Source organism: Prunus avium, chromosome 1, assembly GCF_965620075.1.
Source record: "Prunus avium chromosome 1, drPruAviu1.hap1.1, whole genome shotgun sequence".
NCBI lineage: Eukaryota > Viridiplantae > Streptophyta > Magnoliopsida > Rosales > Rosaceae > Prunus > Prunus avium.
This window is the reverse complement of record NC_142284.1, coordinates 18,990,236-19,011,086: the sequence shown is the minus strand read 5'-3', so window position 1 is coordinate 19,011,086 and position 20,851 is coordinate 18,990,236. Positions and strand designations below refer to the sequence as shown.

Genomic DNA, 20,851 nt, shown 5'->3' with positions numbered 1-20,851 from the left:
AAGCATGGTGTATACTCTTAATTCAAACCAAGATAGTTAACAAACAAGTTCTAATGGTGATCAATCATTCAAACAAGCATGTTAACTTATAAGCATAATGAATAAGAACATGAATCATGAATCAAACTTGAAACTCCAAACTTATAAACCCAGAATATTCATGTTAGGTTACATCGAAGCCCTAGTTATGGATTTAGCTACTCATAATGGAAAAGAGACTTGAACAGAAATGAGAAAACATAATGAATGCAATAAGAGTAGAAAAACCCTTTTTATGAAGTTCTTATGGTGTCCAAGGCTTCTCCAAGTGCTTCTCCACTTCTAATGCTTCTCCAAGAGCTTCCCCACTTCTAGAAAGATGTATGAAGGATATGGAGGTGATTTGGGATGAGTTTGAGTGAGTGGTGATGGCTAAGGAAGATGAAATTCGTAGGGAAATGGAAGAGAGGTTTGCTGGAGTTGTTTTGGTGATTGTTGGAGTGTTTGGGATTTTGAGAGTGTTTGAGGATGGTTGGAGTGAATTGTGGGGTTGTGAATCCTAGGATTTGTTGTCTTGAATGTGGAATGGATGTGGTATTTATAGGGAGAGGGGAGTGATAAATCTGAATTCAATATGGCTAATGCATACAACACTTGCATTATAAAAGATGAATTGGTTGATGCACTTCACTAATGCATACAACACTTGCATTATAAAATCTGAATTGGTTGATGCACTTCACCAATAAATCCCACCAGCAGCCCTAGCTCATCTTCATGTCACCATGACCAAGCTTCCAACCAGCTCAATAGCTCATGCCTAGCTCACCATGACCAAGCTTCCAACCAGAAACAATAGCTCATCCTGAGGTCAGCATGACCAGAAACTTCAAGGGCTTACGAATTGGGCTTCCCTTAAGCAAATTAAGACTTTAAGCACTCAAACTTGAAGTTCAGAATGTCTTCGTTCCAGCCATATATCATTTGGGCCAATCCAAGGTCGGAGGAGGAAGTTAAGGCCAAAACAAATTGCTAACTCATTTTGCGCGCTGATAAAATCCATCCTGAGCATGGCTCTGTGTTTTCTAGGTAACAGACTCCATATTTATCCAATGGGGCTGAATTTTGGATATGTAATAGTACACACCCATTGGAACAACTTTCATGAAGGATGCTGCCTCATCCGAGCTGTGTAGGTTGCTGAAACAAAGCTTGCAATATGACCTACGGAACTGGACTGGCAGGGGGCTGTAGCCAAAATGAGTTTGTCTTTTAAGCTCTTCATCCCTTTATCCAAATCAGGCTTTAACATACATGGATTACATCATTTCATATCCAAAGCCATCATTGTTACCTAAAGCTGAAAGATAAACACAAAAAGGATTAAAAGCACAAGTTTAACTCAAAAGCATAACCAAATCATAAGCTAGAAGGGTACAAAATGATATACAATTATGAACCGATCACCGTCTAAATCCTCAACATTTCATCCAATTTGCTGTTAAATATGAGGGCAAATTGGTCATTTCCATGTAAAAATAAAATAAAATAATTTGAAATTTGAAATAATAATCAATAATGATAGAAATAAAGTTTTTATTTAAAAAAAATAGAGAGTAGAGAGAATGTCATCCTCAAACCAAGGAGTATTCTCTCTCATTTACTAAGAGTAGAGATTCCTTGTTGTCCATTCATTTGCTTCCATGACTCTATTAAGAATCCTGATGAGCACCATTAAGCTATGCCTAATTCAACATGACCGTATAGTGCCCTCAAAGATTATCAACATAGCCACAAAACATCTATGATGCCTCAGGTCTAAGGATTAGTTTGCAGCATTGCAATTTATGAGTTCCAGCTTGACATGTGAGTAAGGACTTCCATGCTGTAACTCATGTGTTGGATCACGTTCAGTGTACTTGTTCTTCTTCAAGCACCTACACACATATCGATGTATCTCCACACTTAATGACTTGAGACCTTGCCATTCCCTACATATAGAGATGATACTGTGTGTACTGGTCTTTACGGAATATTGACGCCTGATCGGTGCATAATTACATATCATTTTGTATCCTTCTAACTTATGATTTGGTTATGTTTTTGAGTTAAACTTGTGCTTTTAATAAGTTTTGTGTTTGTTTCAGTGTAATAAGCTTGAGACTCATTAAATGCATTTTGGAGACAAGTTAGCTCATCGGTGTCTGCAGATCAGTCAACTTCCCGAATTGGACTGTACTTGCTCAAGAAGAACCAGACAATGAGCCATACATCATTGGAAAGATACGGGAGTCTAGTTTCTGGAGAATTTTGCGGTTCATGATTCCAAGTCTTCTAGAGAAAGTTATACAAGTTTTGGCAACTTAAGGTCAAATTCGGCAGCATCTGCGTTACTGGGCCAAAAATGACATTTGAAGGTCTTTCCGATTTTTTCTTGAGTTGGGCTGCATATGCTTGGTAGTGCTATGGTAGTATTGTGTAATTTCTTCAAAACAGGGAGGGCACATAAACTACAAAACAAGCAACCCATTGTTAATGATGTATTTAATTTCTTGTGCCATTGTTTATGATTCAAACTCATCCATCATTTGAAGTGATACCAAATTTGTTGATTTGAATTTTGTATCTTGAGACTTTAAGTAAAAAGGAAGAAGAAAACGAAAGTCAAGAAGATTGTGACCACAAAACGAAAGTCAATGATCCAACCGGTCTATTTTTTAAGTCTTCATTCATAGATTATCTTTACAAAAAATTAGACAAATTAAAAATCATTAAAGCATCTAAGTGCAAGCAATAAAATAAATGAGAAAGTTGGAATATTGCCATATAATATTATATGCCTTAATGTGTGTGTATATATATATACATAAATTCTCTTATGCGGACATCCGGACGTTATTATTGTGCGGACGACATGTATTTTGTACTACCCCTCTCTGCTTTCCTTCCTATTTACAATAGAATCCGCACAATAATAACGTGCAGACATCCGGATAAGAGAATAACTGTATATATATATATATATATATATATATATAGAGAGAGAGAGAGAGAGAGAGAGAGAGAGAGAGAGAGAGAGAGAGAGAGAGAGAGAGCTTTCATTGAGGGATCCCGGGCCCACTCCATATTGTATTTCACTAATCCAAACCGTCTACATATTCATTCAAAGATCATTTCTACAAAAAAATCACTAGAACCCGATATCATTTGACTGCTCAATTGAATTATTGAAATTTAAGTACTTTCTTGAAGCACCGTGTTCATTGATTTTGTAGGACACAATTGGATAGCGAAATGGTTTCCGATTTGTCTAATTTTTTTGCAAGGGTGATCTATGAATGTAGACTTAAAAAATAGATTGTTTGGATCATTGAAAAAAAATTCGTAGTGGACCCTAAAGGGTGTGGTTCAACAGAAGTTTATGCAATAATGCAAGACAGTTGTGACGTCAGACATGAAATCCTGCAAATAATAATGTGTTGTTTAGGTTTGGACACAAGATAATTAAGTACTAGAACATTCCTAGCCTTTTTTGAGGAGCTGCAAACACGACACACTAAGTTGATCGAAGATACGGTCATGCGTAGTTGCCTAGCAAAGCGTGTCATATCGAATTTAATTTAGAACTTGATCAAGACAATTTTTTTTTCTAGTTTATAAATTCTTTTATACAAGATATCAGGAAAATTGGGGAATGGAATACACGACTTTGGAGGAAATTCTCTTAATCACTTGAATTACAAGCCCTTATAAACATACTCGACCACTAAATATACTTCAATTTTTTTAGTATAAGCGATAGTCTAAACTATAGGGGAATGAGATTTCTCTTACACACACACAACTATAATGTCATGGGGATTCAAACTTGAGACTTCTGGTCTGCAAGTCAATGCCCTTTTTCACTGGACTAGACCCCATTGATAATATATTTAATCATTTAAATTACAAGCCTTACGAATATAACATCACGTTATTAAGTATGATGATTTAGCACTTTCATGAACTCTTTTATATATTCTAGGTCTTATGGAATTCGGTCACTTCACAAACCTTCAAACATTAAATTTCTTGTATTTTTTGTTGTGACTCCTCTTTCATGTGTTCAAATCTTTGACTTTTCTCACTTATAGCGCTCAAAGATTTAGAAGTTTAATAGATCAAACGAACAAAAGAGTACAAAGGAAGAAAATTGTAAAGGGAACAATCCCAATAGCAATATGGCGGACATGAGAAAAACTTTTCAAAATGACATGAGCTAGCAAAAAAATGAGACGATATTGAGAGAATCACTCCCCAAAAATAACTTTCAAAGAATAATTTAACTTTTTTGTTGTTGTTTTTTTTTTTCCATTATTCAAAGTTATGCATATATAAGTATAAGTGCTTATAATAATTATACATTATATAATATTAGTATACATTTGTTTTTTTCCTCATTTATCCATGCTAATCTTATTTTATTTCCCTTTCTCACAACTAAACTCCAAGAATTAGACTCTAATGATATGATGAGATGCCTGGATTAGTACTCAAAAGGCATAGAATAATGTTATACATTTAAATAAAAGTGAAGCGCACTAGTACAATAGGACCCACCTCTATTAAAGAGTAGTATACAATTTGATATGCGATGCCTAGCATTTTCCAATAATCTATACTGAAAAGACGAATAACTCGGAGAATAACACAAGCATCTTGTTCCAAGTCCAAAAATAGAATCACAAAACAATAATACTATTAAAGCAAAACATTAAAAACCGAGTGTAAAAAGTTTTCAAGTCCAATAATATAATATTCTGTTCATAAGCGACGTGGCAGCATTTGGACAACGTGGAAAACAAAGATATTGTGTTTTAACGTTGGATTCGTGGATTTGGGTTGTTGTTTTGTTTGCGTTCTGCGTTTTCAACGGATATCGTGATTCACAGTTTGCTGTGTCAACAAACTTGACTGACTCAAACCTGAAATTGTACGGCAATTGACATAACACAACGTTTTTTCGTGGAACCTAACCCAAGCATGGGGACCTATAACTATCATTGTCAACAACATCTAATAGGAATCTCCCCTTTTGGCGGGTTCCCATTTCACATGTACAATTTGTTTATACTATATCCATATGTTTACTAAAAATATAACCAACGTGACTAATTAATCATATGCAATTAGATCATTTTATCAGCAAAAAATCAGTCATGAGATGAGTAGATGGCATAAAAACGGCATCGATGAATAAAGCTTTGGCTAGAAAAAGTCCAAGGATCAAGAATGACTACGCAGAGGGGCGGAGCTGTGTTAAGGCTAGGGTGGCCTTGGCCCCCCAATTTATATAACCCCTTTAAAGTCATACTACATTTATGAAAGAAAACCACTCATTTCAATTTAGTGTTTTTGTAGGCAATAGTTTACTCAATAGGCCAAAAAAAAATATACAACTAAACTTTTTGTGTTTAACATTTTGGCCCCCTCAAATATAAAATCCTAACTCCGCCCCTAGGCAGTTCAAGACCATCTATAAAAGGCGAGGCAATCAAGCTACATTCAGTACACAAAAAACACGAAGGAAATAAAGCAAAAAACTCAAAGGAAATTAATTGAGCATGGGAAACCAAACGGAGGCAGCAGCGGCGCCGACAGTGGCTGTAGGGGTGTGCCTGTTGAAAGGGGAAAAGGTGTTGTTGGGACGACGCTGTTGCTCTCTTGGCTACTTCACCTTTTCCCTACCTGGTGGTCACCTCGAGCTTGGTACGTAATTATATACACAAATACAGGGGTTAATTTTCATCTTCCTAATCCCAAGTCATTAACTAATTGGTGTTTGCCTAGGTGAAAACTGAAAACTGAAATGGTCATCAAATGGACCCTAAATTATATTATTTTTGTGTTTATGTAGGTGAGAGCTTCGAGGAGTGTGCAGCAAGAGAATTGAAGGAAGAAACTGGTTTAGACATTGACAAGAAGAGGATGGAGTTTCTGACAGCCACAACAAACGAGCTGCTCCTAGAGGGAGGCAAGCCATGCCAGTACGCGTCCGTTTGCATGAGAGCGGTGATGGAACATGGAGATGGAGAGCCCCAAAATGTGGAGCCAGAACTGTGTGATGGTTGGGATTGGTATGAGTGGGACAACCTCCCCAAACCACTCTTTCGTCCTCTGCACAATGCGGTGCGGGCAGGATTTAATCCATTTCATGCATGAAGAGCAAGAGCATGAGTTAATTAATTCCATGTGTTGCACGCATATGCGTTTTCACAACTTTTCACAATGAAGATGCTATGTCTACAAAAAAATTTATTTATTACCTGAATGAAGATGCCAATGCTTATCAAAAAAGTAAAAAGAAAAATCTTTATTAAATTCCTTATCCCACAAGTTCTAGCCCACTGCAACTCCTATCCGCAGCCCACCTACCACGCCCGGCCTACTCTAATTCAGAATCCTGCTTTGCCTACTGCTTTTTTTTTTGTTGTTGTTGTTGTTGTTGTTGTTGTTGTTGTTGTTGTTGTTGTTGAAGAAATCAGTTCTTTGATTTTTTTTAATTTTTAATTTTTAATATAAGTAATAGTCTAAACTAAAGAAGGGTGGGGTTTCTCATACACTGTCAAGGCATGTTTGGTACACTGTATTTGTATTAGATTTTGGATAGGAGTAAATAATTCATGTCAGTTGTTTGGTGTCAATTTGTATTATTTAATGACCTAACTATGTTAAATGGGTTGGGCTTTTAATATTATCCTTACTTGACTAACTAATACAACCAATTAAAAAGAATAAAGAAAAAAAAGGCAATACGAAACTGCCAAAGCTTTGATAATTAAGGGTTTCTCATAATTTCAATTATTTAATAATTAATATATATAGTGAAAAAAAATTTCCAGTCCAGATGTAATAACCATCACATCGATCCTTCAATTTTTCATGTATTGGAAAAATTACTATAATTACAATGGTAAGCTAGGATGGCAAAAGCTAGAATGACCATGGGTAAATCGATTCATGCACATCAACCAAGTAAAATTAGGGAGTTCTCTCATACACTTAACCCCTTTATTTTTGTCTGATATAAGTTTGTCAGACATGCTTCATGCTTCATGTCCTTAAGAATACAAGAGAAAAGATTGATGATGTTCGACATGCTTCATGCCCTATATGTGATATATATATATAGATATCAAGAAAAGAAGTTTTTTATATCAAGATCTGATCTTTTTTTTTCCATCAATAAAGGTGTGCTTGTATACTATGTAACTTATAATCCTAAGTTCTACAATTATGATAATGAGTTAGTTCATGTAATCTTGTCTTATACATCTTGGCCAAAAAAAAAGGAAAAAAAACAACACATTCATAAAAGGAAAGACTAAGGCCTAGTTTGGGATTGCTGTCACTTTTAAAAAAAGTGGTTTCTACTGTGTTTTAAAAATAATTAGCTGTAAAGTAAAGCAGCTCCATGTTTGGTAAACAATACTTTTAAAGTGATGTTAGTACAAAAAGCAGTGTCAAAATTGTTTGGTAAATTTTAATATAAAATTATTGTAGCTGAATAATGACTAAAATAGACATGATGTTGAAAGTGTTATGTACTAATCATGTGGTGGTAGTGGAGGTGGTGGTGGCAGTTGCAGCATGGTGGTGGTGGTGGTGATGGTTGTGTAGGTGGTGGTGGATGTGGAGGTTTTGGAGGAGGTGGTGGTGGTGGTGGAGGTGGTGGAGGAGGTGGTGGTGGTGGTGGCGGTGGCGGTGGTGGCGGTGGCGGTGGCGGCGGTTGTGGAGGTAGTGAATGTGGTGCTGCAAGTGGTGGAGTCGGATGTGGAAGTGGAGGTGGTGTCATTTTTTAAAATGAATGATGGTATTTTGGGAATTTAAAAAATTCATTAAAAGTTCATCTCTGCTTCTTTTGAAAGCAACTTTGAAAAGCAACCCATAGCCTACTTTTAAAAGCTGATGTCAAAAGGCCACTGCTTTTAAAATAATCGGAATATTTTATTTTTACCAAACACTTTAAACTGCTTAACTTTAAAGTGAAGCAGGTTTTTGGCCAAAAAAAAAAAGCAATCCCAAACGGGGGGCCTAAGCCATGGAGGAAAGCTCCATTTATTTAGCTAGTTATAGTCAATAAACCTAGAATAGCATTTAGTCTCTAGTTTTCCTTTTAGAAAATTTTGCTTAGGTCCAAAAGCTCAACGTCAACATGGGTCCATGGATTCTTGTTTGCCTATTTGTTTTTGGATTTGATGACTCATATTTATGTAAGAGTGCTACTATTTTCACCCCTAATCCTATCTTCCCACTCACCATTGAAATTTGAAAAAAAACACAATCCTATTTTTACACCCACCATTATTCCTAAAACACCATTTAATTATTAATTCAAGCAAATTCTCCTTACTTTCATTCAAAGCATGCTTCAAACCTTCAACCCCTGTCAATCAAAATGGGTGGGAATCAGAGGCGGAGCCAATGAAGGCCCACAAGGGTCAGCTGACCCTTCTGAAATTCCATAAATAACCTTGCATTCATTACTATTTACCCTTTATATATAATTTATTATTAAAATATGACCCTTCTCAGCTTTCCTTTTTTCTTTTCTTTACTTTTTTTTTAATAACTTAATTAAAGAATTACTAACCTAAAAGCTAAATCAGACAACCAAATGGGAGATATATGGATGAATGACAGCTTGATCATATATATTGAGAAAGATGCATTTGACATTATTGATAGTGAAGTGATTATGAAAAGATTTCAAGAGATGAAAACTCGTCGAGGATGATTGTGAATGTATTGGAATGACTTATGAGTTATTACTAAAGACTTTGTATTATTAGATAAATTTATCTTGTTATGCAATGATTTTATTTTTTGAGGTTGACCCTCCTTGATGAATTTTCTGACCCCGCCATTGGGTGGGATCCTCTGTAAAGTATTATTAAAAATAAAAAAAATTAAGAAAATCGAGCTCAATGTTCATTGTCTCTCCACCGAACGAAAACAATAATGGAGAGAAATGTCATAATTAGAAAGAAGACGAAGAGCAAACTGAGCAAATGGAACAAAAAGCATGTGCCCTTGGGTTCAGAAAGTGAGGAGAAATCTGATGGAATTGGATTGGACCCAGTTGGAAATGGAATTTTGATTTGGGTTTGGTCGGGATAAGGGAAAGAAGGGAAGGGTTGGGGTTTGACAAGGATGAAGGAGAATATGTGGTTTTTTTTTTAAATCTTAAGTCCTTAAAAGTCATTTTACAAATGGATAAATTTGTTTTTAAATTTTGAAAATAAGGTGAGTGGGGAAATAGGACAAGTGAGTGGAAATACCAGCACTCTTTATGTAATTAGCTGTGTTTTTTTTTTCTTATTTGCCCTATAATCCCAACTGTTTTGTTAAAATTGCCACATATACTTTTTTTTTTTATCAGAATATTGCCACATATACCATTAGCTAAATAGTTAGTCAATTAACCCCACAAGCTCCAAAAAAAAAAAAAAACAACCACTACGTATAACCACTACTACATCATCACCCACCGAGGTATGCCCCTCGATCAAATTCAACAGCATTCGCAGCCAAGAGAGATAAAGATCTAATACATTGATAAAGTTGATGGCAGAAAACTGATGAAATTGAAAACGAAATTTGATTACTTTTAGAACGGGAAAAGTTAGACCAAATTTAAGAAGCTTGCTTGAGTTGAATTCAAGTGAACATTTTCGTGATTGTATTTGTAAACCGGGTATCCCTTCTTGAATGATAACCTGGACCTTATGTATCGCTTGATAGACCTGCACAAGTAGAATAAGGATCATAACAAGGGCGAACTGGGAGTCATCCCAGTTGAGCCCTCTCCGATGGTTAAGTCAGGAACAATCCTTCTTTGTAGATAGGGACAGATGTAGGGTTTATATCCTGAGAATATTTATTACCTTTGTCCAGAGATTGGTGAGGGGTATTTATAGGGAGAAGATCATGATCAGGATCTTCAATGCCCAAGATCTTCTATCCCCTGAATTGTGTTTCATTTAATGTTCTGTTCCTGATCAACCTACTTCCTTGTCAGGGACCAAGTGGTGAGGTGATAGGTGAACAAAAATGGGAGATGTATTGAATGTTCTCTCTTCTCCTTTAGCTTGTCAATCTGGGGAATGAAGGACAAGGTGACGTCTGGCTAAGGATGTGACGTGCACCGACTGACCTTTCCCTTCTGTCAAGTTGCTCCATCAATGCCCTACTGGTTTTTGGGATTGGGAGCCACACTGATCGGGTCAGTGGAAATACCTCTGATTATTGGTCAAGCCCCCAATCTGTCATATCCCGCTCTACGAATCGGGTCGGTATGTTTAGGTGACCCAGTCTGTCAAGGCCACGTGGCGTCTTCTAGTGGGCTCGACTCATAATGGTGGTATGGACCATTAACAGTAGCCCCCCAACTCTTTAACTCAAGGAGCCGATCTTGGGTGGGGAGTTGCTTAGCTTTTTCCTTTTTTAGATGAGCCGAGCCCTCATTATTCAAACCGTCCCAGGGGTCGGGTAGTATAGCCCCCAAGTCCACAGCCGATCAGGGTCCTTGAAAGATAAGTTGTGGCGCCAGATTTCGAAATTTAGGGCACTCGAGGAGTCGGAACGTGGCAGGTAGTGGTTGGCTGAGCGGGCGGTGCATTAATGGCTGTTGACATTGGGGTCTGCGAGAGGTCGCGTCGGTTCACGTTGCGTCGCTTCAACTGATAGGGGCTGGCGTGTCTCCATGTGTACGCATCCTGGAGGAAGAGCCGAGGCATGGACGGTTGTGATGACATGGTCATTTTAAGTATAAAAAGGGGGCAGCACCTCAGTTCGCCATTTCCGCCATTACCTCCGTTTTGAAAGCTTTTGACCGGAGTGTTTTTTGGGCGAATTCTTTGGTGCGTGAAGGCTGTGCAAAAGGCGTTCCCAATTTGACATTTGTTTCTAGTAAGGTTCCTTTCTTCTCTTTTCTTCTTTCCTTCCTCTTCCTTCTTTGTACTATGTGAGAGAGAGTTTGTAAATTCTCGAGTCTTTCCTTCTGGGTTTACAGATTTTGTTCGTCGAGTGTTCTTGTTTTGGTACGATTTGATCCGTAGACTTGTCCTGGTCTTCCTTCGTACTGTTTGGTGGTGGAGTGAAAATGTGTAGCCGATCAGATATGTCCGACTCGCAGGAGGCGTAAAGTAGCGGGTCGGCATTTAGGGGTGATGAGAGTGATACGGAGGTAGTAGAGGAGATGTATGAGGCAGCCAATCAGATGGGCGAGGATATGCCCGTCGGCCTCGGAGGGACTTTCTAGTACCGTAGAGCTGTAGGAAGAATAGAGGGTGAGGAGGCAGAGAGTGCCGACCAGAGTGGCAGGGGCACTGAGCAAGGGGAGCGAGGAGAGGCACTCGTCGTCGTTATCGGGTCGGATGAGGAGGGAGACGATGACGTGGTGCATATCCACCCGAGCAAAGGGGAGATAGGTGAGAAGCCAATGAGGCTGACACGAGGGTGGCTATAGGCTCGGATGACGTTCCTGAGGCAAGCACAGGAGTTGATACCGAGGAGATATGGTCAGCTGATGAACATCCAAGCAATATGACGCAACAGAAGTTGGATCGGTTGCAGGTGGAGTATGCTATACCGAGCAGTGTGATACTGAGGGCGCCTACGGGGGATGAGAGACCGAGCACGCCTCCTTTAGGATGGGTGACCTTATGTGTAGACATGCTGAAGCAGGGGGTTCGTCTGCCATTATCCCTGTTTTTGCAAGAATGGATGAGTCGACTCGGTGTAGCCCCACACTCAATGAACCCCAATGTGTACAGGACAATGGTAAGTGTTCAAGCGTTGTGGCGACAAGTACATAGGACCAAGCCGACCATAGACCAGATGCTGCACTGCTTTCTGTTGAAAAGGAGCCCATACCAGGTTGGATTTTGCTATCTCCATAGCGCGGTGGGGAAGATAATTGAGAGCAACCTTTCCTCTTAGAAGACGTGGAAACCGCACTGGTTCTATGCGTCGGGTGCGTGGGAATTTGCCGAAGGGACAGAGCTGAGGCTCCCGAGGATACAGAGGCACTTCAGAATGCCAGGTCGGGCGGTCGTGCGAGATTTCATCCATTGAGCCTTTGTTTGCTTATTATCCATACACATGCATACATGACTGTTTGTCCATTTATTTCCTTTACTTGATGCTGACAAATCTAATGGGTAATGCAGTTGAGTTGGACCGAGCCAACCTCTCGCCCGCCGAGCAGGAGCAGGTGAACCAGGTGATGTCGCTGCCTAGCAATGAGAGGGCTGCAGATAGACTCCTTGCTAGTAAAGGCCTGATCAGTGCTGCACGTAAGTTAATTTTTTTTTTTTTTTTACGTTGCTCAGCGTTAATCTTTTGTGTGGGATGTCTGCAGTAATGAAACCGAGCAGGAACGACCCCAACATGGTGACCAAGCTCATGAAGATGGCCAAGAAGGGTCCACCTGCTACGGTGACCGGGGGCTCGCCCGCTACGGTGGCCGGGGGCTTGCAGGCAGCTAGGGTGGGGGCTTCTCCCCATATGTCAGTTGCTCGGAGTCAAGGGACCAGTGCAGCTATTAGTCATGCCCGAGGAGCGCCAAAGAGGTGAGCAGAAGAGCAGATATCCAAAGATTCGGGGAAGAGGTGAGCAGAAGAATAGCCGAGGAGAGATACTGGGAAGAAGCCAATGGTCTCCGCCACCTCAGAGGGACCGAGGAGGGCGAGTGTGGATCCCATAGGAGGACCATTAGAGCCATGGATGGACAGTGGAGTAGCACTTAGGGCGTATCAGGAGGCGGTGAGGCGTATTCTGAAAGTGGATGTGGTCTAGGGCTTGTTTACCGAGGAGATGGGCTATAGTGGGATGACCATGTCTGCTATGGAAGACCAACTGCGGGTAAGGTTTTCTGTCTTTCCCTTTGTTGAACAGGTTTTGCGCTTTTTCGCTTGTTACTGAGTCCGTTGTGCAGGCAACTATGAAGCTGTTCATCGCGACCCAAAATGTAGCTGCGCATTGTGAGTTTGACCGAGGCAAAAGAGATGAGCAGGCTGTGACCCTAGCCGAGCTGAAGAGGACGATTGGTGAGAAGGCAAAAGCGGAGGAGGAGTTAGAGCTCGCGCGGGGTCGTCTTGAGGCGGAGATGAAGAAGAATGCCGAGCTGCTATCGTCGGTGAATAAGCATACTGCAGACAAGCGTGGCCTAGGAACAGAACTGTCCAAGGCACAGAAAAGCCTGGACAAGGCCAATCGAAAGATTGGAGCCTTTGCATCAGAGCTGCGGTCCTGTTATGATGATGCGGTGAAGGACTACCTAAGGTCGGCTGAGTACCAGGAGAAACTTGCCGCTCAACGAGTCGAGGGATACTTCGACCTAATTGAGAAGGTTGGGGAGAAGTGTCCTTCTCTGGTTTGGGGTTTTCTCGGAGATGAGGCTGAGGATACCGAGGGCCAAGCCGAGTAGGGTGGCAATACTGAGGTGGCAACGGACACTGCTGCCGAGGTGGTGGTTGCGGAGATTGAGGCCGCGACTCAGGGTGGTGACAACATAAGTCAGACTGAGGCCGCGACGCATTGTGAGTTTGACCGAGGCAAAATAGATTGAGGCCGCGGAGGCTGTTGCTGAGATTCTGCACGTCCTTGACGCCCTTCAGGATCCGGTTCATCTTCTCCTCCAGGCCCTTCAGACGACCCGATCTCAGTTTCTCCTCTCTTCGTGTCTGGGCATTTCTCCCAGCCGCGTTAGAGGAGGCCTTCTTTCTGAGATGTTGATTTCTCAACATATCTTGGTTTTGCTTGCATCGATGCTCAGATGGGTGAGGGGATGCAGCTTCTATTCGTAAAGAAGTATAATTCCCACAGACGGCGTCAATGTAAACTGGGTATCCCTTCTTGATTGATAACCTGGACCTTATGTATCGCTTGATAGACCTGCACAAGTAGAATCAGGATCATAACAAGGGCGAACGAGGAGTCATCCCAGTTGAGCCCTCTCCGATGGTTAAGTCAGGAACAATCCTTCTTTGTAGATAGGGACAGATGTAGGGTTTATATCCTGAGAATATTTATTACCTTTGTCCAGAGATTGGTGAGGGGTATTTATAGGGAGAAGATAATGATCAGGATCTTCAATGCCCAAGATCTTCTATCCCCTGAATTATGTTTCATTTAATGTTCTGTTCCTGATCAACCTACTTCCTTATCAGGGACCAAGTGGTGAGGTGATAGGTGAACAAGAATGGGAGATGTATTGAATGTTCTCTCTTCTCCTTTAGCTTGTCCATCTGGGGAATGAAGGACAAGGTGACATCTGGCTAAGGATGGGACGTGCACCGACCGACCTTTCCCTTCTGTCAGGCTGCTCCATCAATGCCCTACTAGTTTTTGGGATTGGGAGCCACACTGATCGGGTCAGTGGAAATACCTCCGATCATTGGTCAAGCCCCCAATCTGTCATATCCCGCTCTACGGATCGGGTCGGTATGTTTAGGTGACCCAGTCTGTCAAGGCCACGTGGCGTCTTCTAGTGGGCTCGGCTCATAGTGGTGGTATGGACCATTAACAGTATTAATTGCTACCCAATGGATTTAATATATGAAACCAATTGCATAAGATTCTAGTTATTTAGGAAGTGGGTCTTTGATTTGACGGTCAGTAGATTCCCATTGAGATTATGGCCATATGGTAGGAAGGCTCAGTGAGGTTGTTTTTCTTGTCTAGTTGGATTGGTTTTACGATGACGGTGGTGGATTGGTTTGGAACTATTAGGGCTCGTTTTGTGCTTAGGATTGAGTTGGATAATGAGCCTAGGGTTTGATATTAACTCTATTATCGTTTTTTTCTCAAAAAATTAATGACTACTTATCAGAATATGGGGCAATTTTTATTACAATAACAATAATAGATATTTATAAAAATACCCAATCCTAGACATGTATTTATAAAAATACCCAAGCACTATTTAAACATAGAAACATACCCATGATGGGTTTTGGGTATGTGTGTAATGATGGGTTTTGGGTATGTTTATAAATGGGTTTTGAGTGTGTGTAATGATGAGTTTTGGGTATGTTTATAAAGTGTTTTGGGTGTTGGGTATTTTTATAATTTCAGCCCCCATTTTGGGTATTTTAGTGAAACTCCCTAACAATAATGTTAGGAACACCAAATTTGAGTCCCGAAAATGAAGTGGCATCTACCATATCATTATGTTTCAGTTAAAAATTGATACATGTACTTAACCATAATTCACTTATTTTGACACAGAAATTAAAAAATAATTTTTAAGTGAACCTAAAAGTGACCACTCCACAACAACATGTTCTACCTCCACCAATCCTCCCTCTTTGTTATTCACATAATATTGGATGCACTGGAAGGGAGGTGCAGCTGGGTTGGGGAGCCACAGTAGTGGTGAGGGCAATCTGGCTGTGCTGCGGGTGGCTCGACGAACTGAGGATTGGTGGTGGCTAGTGGTCACTTTAGGTTAACTTAAAATTAGTTTTCTAATTTGTGTTAAAATAAATTATTAAGAGTGTCACTAAACAAACTCTAACATTAACTGAGTACACCCTATAATATTTAGATTAAAATATAAAATTAACTAAGTACACCCTATTTAACTACCAAAAAACCTCATGATGCACCCTATTTAAATAATTTTTTAAAACTAATAATAAACATTTACAAATGAAATAATTGAAAAGATTTATTTATACAAATAAAATATATTTTAAAAAAAACCTATTGAGGCCCCCACTCCCCCTCTCCTCCCACAACTGCTTCCACACCGTGCCCCTACCCGCCCATTCCTTCCTCCACCACCCATCCATCTCCAAGTTCTACACCCTCCCTCACACACATCCCTTCGTACCCAGCCCCAGACCCAAGCCCCCGAAAATTAATCAAGGTACCCAACCTCCTGTCGTACCCACAGATTAACACCGTGACCATCGTACATCAAGTGGGCTAGCACTTATATTTTTTTATTCATCATGTCAACTAAATCAAAGACAGTGCCATCTCCATCTGGATCAATCTCAAAGAGCTTTCCTACTTATATGAGTCAAAATTTCATGTCACCAAAGTTAAGTATAAATGAAGCCAAGATGGAGGGGTTTCTTTTGTTTTTTTGTTTTTGTTATTTTTTCTTGAGTGCTGCTAAATGAACTATAATATTAACTAAGTACACCATACTATCAAACTATTTATTGAATTACTAATTTATCCTAATATAAAATGACCAAAAAGAATATATTGAATTGTGAAACAAATATAATTTTAATAAGTACACCATATTCAACCCTAATTAAACGTAGAGAAGTCTTCATATTACTTGGTGCTTGGTTTTTGTAATACAAAACAATAAAAGTAAGGAATTTTGGAGGAAGAACCAAATTAGGTCAGCCCAACATTGCTTTGTTGCTGCAAGAAATTTAAGTTGGGAATTCATTTTCAATCTGCTAATCAACTTGAGCTTGAGGAGGTTCTTGTCCATCATCAGAGTTCATGAGGGCAATTTCAGCGCGTGTTTTAGCTAATGTCAGCTAATTGACATTCTGCATCTTGTATTTGTTGATGTAATTGGGAAGTAACCCCAACTCAACCATAATTCAATATATTCTTTTTGGTTATTTTATATTAGGATAAATTAGTAATTCAATAAATAGTTTGGTAGTAGGGTGCACTCAGTTAATTTTAGGATTTGTTTAGCAACACTCGTTATTAATTACTATTAAGTACATGTGTCAATTTCAATTAAAACAGGATGTGGCAGATGTCACCTCATTTTGGACTCAAATTTTGTATCCTAGTACCACCCTCCTTTAATTGTATTCATTGACTTTGTTCATTGGTTGGTATTATGGTCAATTAACGTTAATTTTGAAAATTCTTTATCAATTGGTTGCAATCTTCTCCTCCATCGTTTCTTTATAGACATCCTTAGCCAAAGGTATATTCTTACCTATACGTCCCTCATCTTCTCTTTGTATTCACCTCAGCAAGAGGTAATACAATATATATATAGCCTAGCTCAATATTACCTATATATCCCTTAGGTATTAAGATTGAAACTCTAGAGTTCTCTACAAGTCTTTGGCTTTTTATCACAATAACGTGAATCCGCATTCTCTAATGAAAAACTTGGGTTTTGTATCACAATTTTCTCTTATAAGTGTCGTTACTCTGAAAGAGGCAAATTTACTTGGGCAAAATTCATATAACTCATATGTAGGTATAGAAAAGAAATTGATGATATATATATATACGACCTTATATGTAGGTTAAAAGTTTCAATTTGTATATTTATAATTTGAACCTTTTGTTAGGTATATTATCATGGGGGTTTAACTTTGATGGGTATAGTACCTATAAAAATATGAGACACATTATTGTCTTCATATATAGGTTTTTCTTTATAAAAAAAAAAAAAAAAAAAAAGGAATGGCTACATGTAGGGTATATAATTATGGAGAATGACAATTTAAAAAATATATTTAAAAAAATGGATATACAAAACAAGACACTACAAAAAAAAAAAAAAAAAAAACAAGTTTCATATCTTTTCAATATAGACCCAGTCAATGACCAAAATGTTGGGGGAAACCCTCGTATTACAGTTATTGAATAAAAACCCAATTTTCATTTATTACTTAATTTTTATGACTATTTTGCCATTGAAGGTAAATAAAGGAAACAAGTTAAAAGTGCTTTATTTGATGCATTTTGAATTTGAACTTTGAACATTTATGGCTAAAATAATTCATAACTCACAAACACAATATCAAAAAATAAATGATTTGACCAGAAAAAAAAAATTATATGAAAAAAAAACTAAATATAATGCACATAATTAATCTACCTAACCAAAAGGTAAAAATGAAGAACACATACATGACAACATGCACGAGTGCAGAAATATAACATTGTTAATAGGGAGATATAACTTATAAGTTAGTAACCTACATACGCAGAAAACTCACAAATACCAAAAATCTAAGCTAGCTATATAATAGAATGACAAAAAGAAAAGAAAAGCCTACAACATACTGAATGGGGTTCGAAACGCATACCTTCAAACTATACCTACACCACAGATGATGAAGATAATTTGCTAACTACTACACCATAGGTAACAATAAATAGAACAAAAGCATGCCTATTAAACGAACTCTCGTTAAAAATAACCATCCATACTTTGAAAGAAGAAAGAAAAAATAGGGCAAACAATGTGTTAAAAACAAGTTTTTCCTATTGTGGAATGGAATAAATACAAGTAAGTGAAACAGGAAAGTCTCAAGATTACCGCAACGGAATACAATATTCATATAGGAGACTGAAACCCTAGCTAGAGCACAAAAAGGGTAAGCAAATCTTGTATTCGCATCACAGAAGATTCAAAAAGGGTAAAGCAACCCCTATAAAAAGGTGTAGTTGGCTGTTTATAGAGCCGTCAAACAATAATCAGAGATGGAGTTTTCTAAGACCTACTTGTTTGTGCTGTTCACCACTCTTCTCTTGCTGTCCTCTTCTTGTTTCGGTGATCAAGGGTCTGCAAACATTGATCTGAAGAGGCTTGTTTCTTCAGTTCCATACCGAATCAAAGGTGCTGATCAACATCCTCTCCTCAAGGATTGGATCAAGAGGCGGGTCCTTTCTGGCCCAAACCCTTTACACTACATATTACCACCAAAGGTTGATGATGCCAAAAATTATCGTACCTTGAATGAGGTGCCTTCCGGTCCAAATCCTTTGCGTAACATATTGCCACCACAGTTGGATGATCCTATAAATCATCAAATCTTGAGGGAAGTGCCTTCTGGTCCAAATCCTTTACATCACATCCTCCCCCCGCAGCAAAAAATTGATGATCCAGCAAATCATCAATTCTTGAGGGAGGTTCCTTCCGGTCCAAATCCTTTACATGACATCCTCCCCCCGCAGAAAAAGTTGGATGATCCAGAAAACTATCATCTCACGAGGCTTGTGCCTACTGGCCCGAATCAGGAAGAGTCTCCTGAGGAACCACAAGAGTTCGATGATAGTCCTGCAAACTATCATCGAATGAGGGTTGTACCTACTGGCCCAAATCAAGAAGAGTCTCCTGAGGAACCACCAGAGTTGGATGATAATCCTGCAAATTATCATCTCAATAGGCTTGTGCCTACCGGCCCAAATCGAGCAGAGTCTCCTGAGGAACTGCCTTCAAGAGTACTGTCTGGTCCGCCACCACAACCTTCGCCTGCGAAAGCCAATCTTCTGAAACTCCGTTCAAGACGCTTATTGGGTATTCCTATATAGTTCCTAGCAAAGAGTTTGGAATTAATTAAGCCATGGAGGAAAGCTCCATTTATTTAGCTAGTTGCTTCAAGCTGTTATAGTAAACAAACCCAGAATAGCATATCTAGTCTCTAGTTTTCCTTATTCTCAGTTATGTTATTTAATTTGGTATTTTGCTTCTTCGTTATTGGTTTGGTTCACTTATCTGATCAATACCTTCTGTTTTTTTTTTTTGTCTTTCTGGTTTGGGGATTTTATATATTTTCTATTGATAAAACCATGCATCTTCGCTAATAAATCATATACTAACTTATGCGTGCAAACATTTAGGGTAGAAAGTGTCGACTATATATATGTATCCAATTTCGCTTTGTAATCTTTTTGGGCTTAATACGAATTAAGTCCTTACTTATTGTGTGTGTGTGTGTGTTTTTTCTTGATTAAGTAGAACTTTTATTAATTCGAGATAATCAGTACAAAGAAAAAAGAATAACCCGAAGGTTATTCTTAACCCCATGATGAATATGAAAGTCAGGACACAAGCACGCTATGATCCTAAGAAAATAGTTGTCTAAAAACACATTCATCTTAAGAGCATCTCCAACAGTAGTAGCAAACCAAATTCTTCAAATTGAAGTTCGTTGACCTACGTGGCAATTTAAAAGGCTTTATTTGCTACTTTAATATTTTGTTCCCTAATACACTCTTCACTTTTCAATTCAATTAATGCAATATTATGGAAAAGAATAAATAATATGAAAATATGTGAAAAACATCAATGTATTTATTGTTTGAAAAAAAAATGTCTAGGTTTTATTTTTCCAAAGTAAAATTAAATGTTTTGAAGAGCAAAGGTCAACTTACCAGTCTTGAAGAGTTTGACAAGGATGTTAGAAAGGGTTTTGATGATGTGGTTCACCTATTTTAGCATTTCAAAGCTATTGAAGAGTCTATTAGAGATGCTCTAAGGTTATGACCACCTGAAACAATTCATGAATGGCTTAAAAAAAAAAATACAAAAGAACAGAAAACTGGACTGCAGTGGTGAAATAAGTGTCATAAAATGTTAAAAACAGAGTCATTGACTTTGTTAATAAAAATTAAAAAGAAAAATAGGGTTTTTTACATGTGATAATATAAAATCATATATAAACCCAAAAAGTGTTAGGGTTTATTAAGAATAACCTGCATAATTTTATTTTTGCAAATGCAGGCCCGTTGACTGTGTTTCATGTGTGAGCAGACATGATGAGTTAGCATATATTTATGGTTCCTATTTTCCAATTTTTTATGCTGTACCCGTGTGGACAAATTTTTTATTATATTTTTGTCTGATTTTATGTTACTTAATTATGGAAGTAAAAACAGGAAACAAACAAATTTTAATTACAAGATTTGATTATTCTAATAATTGTCACATTTGGGTGTATATCTTCCCCTACATTTCAGATATATGTACCTTCTTCCTTTGTTTTTACTTTGCTTCTACTTCTTCTTTCCCTCTTTCTCTTGTTCTTCTTGCTTCTTCTTATGATTGTTCATGCTGGAGTAGTAATTTGTATGGCTTGCAGGTAGTTAAATATAT

The 20,851-nt window shown here is 38.5% G+C and overlaps 1 protein-coding gene across 1 annotated transcript; it reads left to right on the top strand.

Annotated features, from left to right (window-relative positions):
• Positions 1-5,477: 5,477 nt before the first annotated feature.
• Positions 5,478-6,455, top strand: LOC110752137 (geranyl diphosphate phosphohydrolase-like). The gene is made up of 2 exons (XM_021952742.2): positions 5,478-5,727; positions 5,876-6,455. The coding sequence occupies exons 1-2, from the start codon at positions 5,583-5,585 to the stop codon at positions 6,178-6,180; spliced, it is 450 nt and encodes a 149-aa protein (XP_021808434.2). The 5' UTR covers positions 5,478-5,582; the 3' UTR covers positions 6,181-6,455.
• The last annotated feature ends 14,396 nt before the right edge of the window (positions 6,456-20,851 follow it).

Excerpts from the sequence above, each read along its gene's own strand:
- LOC110752137 (XM_021952742.2), top strand. The coding sequence starts at position 5,583 with ATGGGAAACCAAACGGAGGCAGCAGCGGCGCCGACAGTGGCTGTAGGG. Across the intron at positions 5,728-5,875 it reads TGGTGGTCACCTCGAGCTTG|GTGAGAGCTTCGAGGAGTGT; the intron begins GTACGTAATTAT and ends GTGTTTATGTAG.